At 34.8% G+C, this 8229-nt stretch overlaps 1 protein-coding gene across 1 annotated transcript in view; it reads left to right on the top strand.

The window, feature by feature from the left end:
- LOC103680202 (probable ubiquitin carboxyl-terminal hydrolase FAF-X) overlaps positions 1–8229 on the top strand; it is a gene marked incomplete at its 5' end in the record, with an annotated part of 112629 nt that overhangs the window by 24443 nt on the left and 79957 nt on the right. The window contains 2 exons of the mRNA XM_040636049.1: positions 1540–1695; positions 7688–7775. Of these exons, the coding sequence (XP_040491983.1) occupies positions 1540–1695; positions 7688–7775 (244 nt within the window). The remainder of the gene's footprint in view (positions 1–1539; positions 1696–7687; positions 7776–8229) is intronic.

The following is an 8229-nucleotide window of genomic DNA, read 5'->3' as shown; positions in this document are numbered from 1 at the left end:
GGTAAGGCTTTTAATATAGAAAATTTTCTAATTTTTATGTATATATTATGTTGAAAACAGCATACCAATAAAAGCAAATGTTAAAATAGCAATTTAGTATTAGTATCAAGATATTGCCTTAGGCTCTTTGTTCAGAATTGTCTTGTATTTCTAGCAGGTACACCAGATATATGGGTTGTATTTATCCCACTCCTGAATTTGTTTTACCCTTTTTATGGTTTTCAAGATAAGAATAAGTGATTTAATTCATGAAAATAAGATTTTATTTAAAGATGATTTTTACTGTATTTATTTTATTTAGATTTTTTTTAAGAGCTAATTTTATGTGTTTGGTCTTGATGCTAAATTGTGGTTATGGGAATAATTTACTTTTTACTTTCTTGTAATCAATTGGGAACTGACATGTAAAGAAAAAATAACATGGATAAAGCTTAGGAATAGTATGACATAGTTTACAGTGCAGTTAGAATTCCTGATACTGAACCCTAGTTTTTGTCTAACTAACAGTAATCATAGAAAGATTCTCCAACCATTTGGAAGCAGTTTTCTTGCCAAGATATTTTACAGCTCTAGGTGGATAAAATTGTGTGTGCCAACAACAGGATTCCTGTTCAGACTGAATTTCATAATGCCTTTTTTTCTTTCTTTTTTTGAGAGAGTAAACACGCAGGCAGGGTGGGTAGTAGTGCTAATGTGGGTAGAGGGAGAGAGACAGTCTTGACCAGGCTCCCCACCCATAGAAGAGCTTGACACAGGACTGGATCTCACAACCCTGAGATTATGTCCTGAGCTGAAATCAAGAATTAAGATGCTTAACCAACTGAGCTGCCCAGAAGCCCCTACAGAATCCCACCTTTATGCTTTAATTTTTCAAGTTGAATATTGGTTGTTTTTTTTCAGTGCTGGAAAAACTACATGAAAAGGTAACTTCGTGGGCATAAATAAAGGAGGAAATCAGGAAATAATCTGTTGATAATTTTTTTTATAAAGGACATATTTTGACTGTTTTTTTGATTCACCAAACATGTCTTATCAAACATACCCATTTTTTCGTTGCTTATTTATTCATGCAGTATTACATTCAAAGGCAGGTGATTTAATCACGAGTGGATTAATAATGATGTGAGCATTTATTGGTTTCATTGAATATGGCAAAATAGAAAGGAAACTTGGGTATCTTTCTGGTTATATTTGGGAGCAAAATTGGTTGCAAATTCAGTGTTACAAAGTGAACTTTTAAGAGCTAATATACTTGCTCATGAAAATTTGTGCCTGTGCTTTAGATACTTACATAAGATTAATATCATGGTTGAAGTTGGAGAATACTAATTGCTGATTTTCATATAAGATGAGAGTGGTAGAGTAAATATGTTTTAAGACCTTGATTATTCTCTTTAAATTGCTTGATATTTTGCTGTTAAAAGGAAGATATTGACCCAGTTTTTATTATGAATGAAAAACATTTTAAACATCTGAATTAGCAGCTGGGATAGTCTCTGTAAATTCTTAATTACAGCAGTGTTCATTGCCTAATTATACTGTTAAGTTCTTCTCGTTTTAGTCAAACTCAGCGAAGTCCCCATGTATTTTATCGTCATGATTTAATCAACCAGCTTCAGCACAATCATGCCTTAGTTACTTTGGTAGCAGAAAACCTTGCAACTTACATGAACAGTATTCGACTGTATGCTAGAGGTATGTATTATAAACTAAAATTAACTATTGAGAATCAGCATAGCTTCCTTTCCCTGGTTTTTGTTTTGTCCTCAGTGTAATTACCTCAGAAATGAAAATGTATATGTTTTTACATGGGTCAGAAAATGGAAGTGAAATATTCTTACAAATCCACTCAGCCTTCCAAAACCAACACCAACTAAACTTCAGGTCAGCTTTTCAAGGCCTGTTACTAAGTTCTTATCTTTCCACATCTGGGAGCTCTTGTCTATTCTTACCACATTGGTTGCTATTCTCTTGGGTACTTACCTAACTTATTTTAAATGTTTGCATTCTTCTTGCCACACTGCTTTTCAGGAAAACTTGATTAATAATTCCTCCATTAATTTTGGCCACCTTTGCTTTGAAATAATACATTACGTTGTTTTTAATTACCTGAGTTAACATTTTCCATTGTTCAAAAAAATTATTAGAAATTAACAGGATGAATGACATGTGTTCTCATTGGTTCTCAGAATGTGAAACTGTTTAAATATGTTGAGATAAAGTTTCCTCAGATTTCAACAGAAAACTTCTTAATATTTGAGGACTATCTTCTTGGTGCTTTAACGATCAATTCCAATATTATTTGTCCTTATCAAAACTTTTATTAGAATCTGTGTGTGCTGGACACAAAGTATTCTTCATACATCTATATCTCCTCTGTATTACACCAGATTCATAGACAAACAGACAAGAACCCAGCTGCCTTTTAGGTCCAATTTTGTATATTTGAGTATGGAGAAGAAAAATTTTCTATTCACCAGTTGAAAACCGGATTGAGCCTAATGTGGAACTGAAAATACTACTCTGTTGTGCTGTGTCAGGATGTGTAGAATCGAGTTATATATTTAAAATAAGGATATTTATAATACTCATTATTTGACCAGAATAATAAGATCTGTTACTTGTGCTTGTGCCTTAGATGGTTGAGATGTGTGTGATTTGATGGTTTGGCTGAGTAATAGGTGCATGTAAATAAAAACCCCCCTGGTTGTTACTGATTTATACTTAGCCTTATAAAAGTTATAGAAACAAAATGGAAAAATTAAGCAACTTTTTAGATGCACCTTATGATTGCATTGGCTTCCTGTTCCTTTTATATTGTACCCAGTTTGTCCATTCTAGTTCTGGGGTTAGAAAAGCAGTCTAAGCATCAGATGTTATAATTGGCCTCATTTAGATTCCAGTGTTCCTTCTTAGCAAAATGGTAGGCCCCAGGGAAGGTACTATAGGCATGAAACTTTATGATTTTTCTCTAGCAAGAGCAGCCAAAAGCAGTGACAATAAGCTAGAATTTTGAGATTTTTAGGATGTTAAATTTTATTCCTGGTAGAGAGCCCTCCTAATGCCAGCTAAGACCTTTCCCAAAAGTAGAATCAGCTACATTTTAAGCTGCAGTGGTAATTTTAATTAACTTCCATTTTTATGTGATTTTATCTGTTGTTTTAATGCCCTCTCAGTAAAGACCAAATTGCCAAGGCAGTCGGCCAGCTGGGGCACGTGTGCTTTTCTACCTCAGTTGGATCCTGTTCCATTTAGTCAGATTGTATCTATGTTTTTGGCATATATCATTTTCATGACTTCAAGAATGTTGGCATTCTTTTGTTTTGTTTAGGATTTTATTTATTCATGAGAGGGAGAGAGCATGAGCATGGAGAGGGAGAAACAGATTCCCCTCTAAGCCCAACTTGGGGCTTGATCCCAGGATTCTGGGATCATGACCTAAGCCCAAAGGCATAAGTGACTGAGCCACCCAGTTGCCCCCAGAATGTCAGCATTCTTCATAATCTTCTTTATATTGCTTTTTGAAAGGTTAGAAATGAGAGTTCAGGCTTTAAACTCTCTAAATTTAAAGCCTGGCTCCAACTCTTAATATATATAACTTCTAAGTGAATTAAGACTCTATAATTACCAATTTTACCAAATTGGTAAAATTAAGATACCAAGAGTATGTGTGTTTCCTAAATGAGTTAATACTTGCTAAAATGTAGTTTAGATTTTTTTTTTTTCCTTAGAAACAGACAGCATGAACAGAGAGTATGGGCAGAGGGAGAGGCACAAGCAAACTCCGTGATAAGCAAGGAACCCCATGCAGGGCTCCATCCCAGGACCACGAAGAGATCATGACCTGAGCCTAAGGCAGACACTAAACCAATTGAGCCTCCAAGGCACCCTGAAATGTGGTTTGCTTCTAAAACTTCTAACATTAAATTACTTCTGACCTAGAGCTAAAACCAACACAAACTGTGGTGATTACATCTATATAGGAAGCATGTTTCTTGTTCTCCTGAAATGTCAACATATGCTATCAGATGATACAAGATTCCCACAGTTATAATTTGTTCAGTGTTATTTCATTGGTATTACACTTTTGACAGCACTGCATTGTATTTCTAGAATGCATCTTTGGTTTTGGAAGAGGTTAGTGCCCCAGCGGTATGGCCAGCTGATTGCAGTTATACTTTTAGTAACTTATTAAAACCCTTTCCAACTTTTATACATGGAGATAAAAATGAGCTCTTTTGGCCCCTTCTTGGTGAGCTTCATATGCCTCAGTATTCACTCAATCACATTTTTTAAATATGCACCAACAAAGTATATAATACAGTTCAACTTAGTTCATTAGAATGGATCCTTTGCAGTAATTTGCACTTACTGAGCGTTTTAGATTTTCATTTCTGGATGAGGATTACAAGGACTTACACTAATTATAGAACACATGAAATTGATTTAGACCTGTGTTTTCTATGGACTGACATTGCATTACCCCTTCCCATTCTCTGATTTCATTATGTTACTTGACTGTTTTCAGGACTACTTGCCAACTTAAAGTTCTCTTTGCAAGTGTCATTCAACAAGAATGCTTTGATAGAATGGCATGTCCTGATTCGGTTCACTTAGTAGTTCTTCCTCATTTCTGCATGTGAGCCATGAAGAACTTTTAGATATTTGTGGGTATTGTAATTTAAAAAGTATTTTTACCTAGTGTTACTCATTGTATTGAGCTCGTAACTCCTTGGAGGCCTACAGTAGGAAAGTACAGGATGAGACGAACATCATAATGTCATAAGGTGTTTATAAAGACGTATATTGGCATGGCAAAAAGATAAAGCCTCACTAGGTCAATCTGTAATACTTAGAGCAACAAAATAATGATACTATGGATCATAGCCTTTTCAGTATATAAGTGCTTGAGTCCATAGAGATACAAATAAATAAATGAAGGAGAATGTCAACTAAAAGTGTAGGAAAAAATACCAGATGAAAAAAACTAGTGAGTTAAATTTTGATGAGGACCAGAATAATGACATAGTATCAGAATATCATTCCACAAATTATTATATCTTTTGTGGTATTTGTCAAAAATACATAACATGAATGTAACTAGAGGTAACATGAGCCCAAATTAAGTAGCATTGGACAAGTAGCTTTTTTCACTTTTTTTTTTTTTTTAAGATTTTATTTATGTATCCGAGAGACAGGGAGAGCACAAGCAGCAGGAGCAGCAGGCAGTGGGAGAAGCAGACTCCCCGCTGAACAAGGAGCTCAGTGCAGGACTGGATCCCATGACCAGGGGTCATAACCTGAGCCGAAGGCAGATGCTTCACCAGCTGAGCCACTCAGGCACCGAAAGTAGCTTTTTATTCTTTAAAACAGTCTAACAAGATAAGAAACATGAAAAAGAACTAAGGAAAACTCTGGGTTTAAGGAAATGACCTCATGCGATATATGAGCCTCAATTTGATTTTGGACTGGGGAAAAAAAAAAGGAAAGCATAAAGGACATTATTGGGATTGGATGTTACTGGGATGAAATTAAGTGTAGGCTGTGGATCAGATAATACTCTTTTATTGATCTTAAAATCAGATAAGTATACTATGGTTTATGTCTTTGTTATTTGTAAAGATAGTTTTAAGCAGTAAAGTAACTGGAGTCGTTTACCTTCAAATAGTTAACAAAACTAACAAATATATATGTATAGATAATAGAAATCCTGATAAAACAAATGGACAGAATGTAAATAATTATAGCTGTCTGGGTAAAGAATAGCTCGTTGTATTACTTTTGCACATTGAAAACATTATATCAAAAAAGAAAGTTAAACAAAGCTCTCCTCTCCTCCCACTAATTGATCCAAGTAAACACACATTTTTAGACAAAAGTATTTAAGGTATAAATACAAAGGAGCTAAAGTGGTTCTCCAGAGTTTAGTCTCATAGAACTCACTGTTCTGTAAAACCAGAAAACTTATGTATAGTGAGAAAAATTTTTCTAGAATTTTGGAATCCTAAGGTTTGATGCACTTGATGACTCTCAAGAAGAAAATTGCTGGCAGATACGCTTACTTGTAAGGGAAGTACAAAACGTAATATGCGGGTTTCCTTTATTTACTGAAATTCATTTAACATTGTTAAGCATTCTCTATTATTCATATTTTAGCAAGTCACGGTTTTACATCCAATTGCATTTCATTCTGATGTGGAAAAATCTGGTCATTTGGAAAACTTGGGATTCTTTTAAGAATTTTAAAAGGATTAGAATTCTTTGGTATCATTAATGACTTAATCAAGTTCTAAAAGATAATATAACACATCAGTACTTATTAATAAAAAGGAATTGTAAATTTTCTCAATCCTTTGAAACTTGTTTCAAAATTTTGAAATAAATGTCTTTGGTTACTGAGTGGTTGACCATGCTTGCTGGAGGCAGTTTATTGCCCCATATTCTGTTCTGCATACAAACGAGCTTGGTTCCAGGCAGAGGGCTTTATCCAAGCCTTCTAATTCTTTTGTGATGTTCTTTTGCCTGGTACTGAATAAACAGACTTAGGAGTATTTTTTTTTTTTAGGAAAGGTTTTTATATTGTGAGTCTGAGTTGACTTCTTCCTTTTTGAATAAAACATCTCAAACACAAAATAGTATACATAATATTTTTAGGACAGTCTGTACTTTTTAATCTGTTTCCTTTGCTTTTTCACCAACTCTGAGGATTTTTCAACTAGCATATATGATGTTAATAAAGGAAATCCAGAGTACTTACTAATTTTATGTTTGGTTTTGTTTTTTAATAATATTTTATTTATTCATTTGACACAGAATGAGAGCACAAGCAGGGGGGAGCTACAGGCAGAGGGTTAGGGAGAAGTAGGCTCCCTGCTGAGCAAGGAGCCTAATGTGGGGCTTGATCTGAGCTGAAGTCAGATGCTTAATTGAGCCACCCAGGCGGCCCACTAATTCTATGTTTTAAAAATAGGATTTCCGGGGCGCCTGGGTAGCACAGTCGTTAAGCGTCTGCCTTCGGCTCAGGGCGTGATCCCGGCGTTCCGGGATCGAGTCCCACATTGGGCTCCTCAGCTGGGAGCCTGCTTCTTCCTCTCCCTCTCCCCTGCTGTGTTCCCTCTCTTGCTGGCAGTCTCTCTGTCACATAAATAAAATCTTTTAAAAAAATAAAAATAGGATTTCCCACTGAGGCTAGGCCTAGTTATATTTGTTTTTGGAATGATATTGGGAGGGTAGGTATTTTGAATATCTGAGGCTCTTAGAGACATTGGTACTCCAGTGCTGGAGTACTTTGATAACTTTATCAAATATAGTAGTGCCTCAGTCACCCTAATTTTCTATGAGTGCCCTTAATGATATTTTTTACTCTAGAATGCTTTCCCTGTGAGAAAAGTTTTAGTATTAATGGGGGGAAATGAAGGGAAAAAATCATAAACTTTATTCACACGTTGCCTCAGTATATATGGAGAATGAAAAGGAGTTGTGCTGAAAAATTCTTAATTGCACATTCACTGGGTTTTATTTTCCTTTTGGCTACATAAAATGTTAATTTTGTGGGGAAAATTGGATATATGTCAATACCACTATTATAGTATAGATTGCCTGATAATAAGTGATTTTGACTTTATAATTTCCTTTAGTACTGTGTGGATATACATGTGTATTATGCATAATTTTTGTTAATTTGCAGACCATGAAGACTATGACCCGCAAACTGTGAGGCTTGGAAGTAGATACAGTCATGTTCAAGAAGTCCAAGAACGACTTAACTTCCTTAGGTTGGTTTTAAGCAATTAGTGCTCTTCTCTTTAAGGCATAGATAACAGATGCAGTATTAATATTCATTATACCTGTATGTAGTATGGCCATTGCACCCTGCGGCTGAATATTTCTCACATAAAAAGCATTGCCAAAAGTTAATGTAACATTTCCTTTGTGTTCATTTTTAAGTACTTTAAAATTATTTGCTAAGCTTTAACTTTTGTCTTTTTTGAAGACTGCATTTTAAGTTTCAGAATATAGTTTATATTTATGTTAGAAATAAAAGTTTATTCATTACACATTTTCATATCTCGAAGTATAAGACAAAAACAGTCAGCTCTAGGGAGCTACACTTTCATTAAGGCTGTTGTGGCAGTAAGGAACAGGGTTTTGGTGTCCTTTGGATGCTTTGTTTATTCTAACAGTGGCTAACAAAAGGTAATCTAAAGTTATATATAATAACTTTCAGAT

This window comes from Ursus maritimus, assembly GCF_017311325.1.
Source record: "Ursus maritimus isolate PB19 chromosome Y unlocalized genomic scaffold, ASM1731132v1 scaffold_Y2, whole genome shotgun sequence".
Lineage (NCBI taxonomy): Eukaryota > Metazoa > Chordata > Mammalia > Carnivora > Ursidae > Ursus > Ursus maritimus.
Note: the sequence above shows the minus strand (reverse complement) of the source record. Positions and strands in the feature narration are given on the sequence as shown.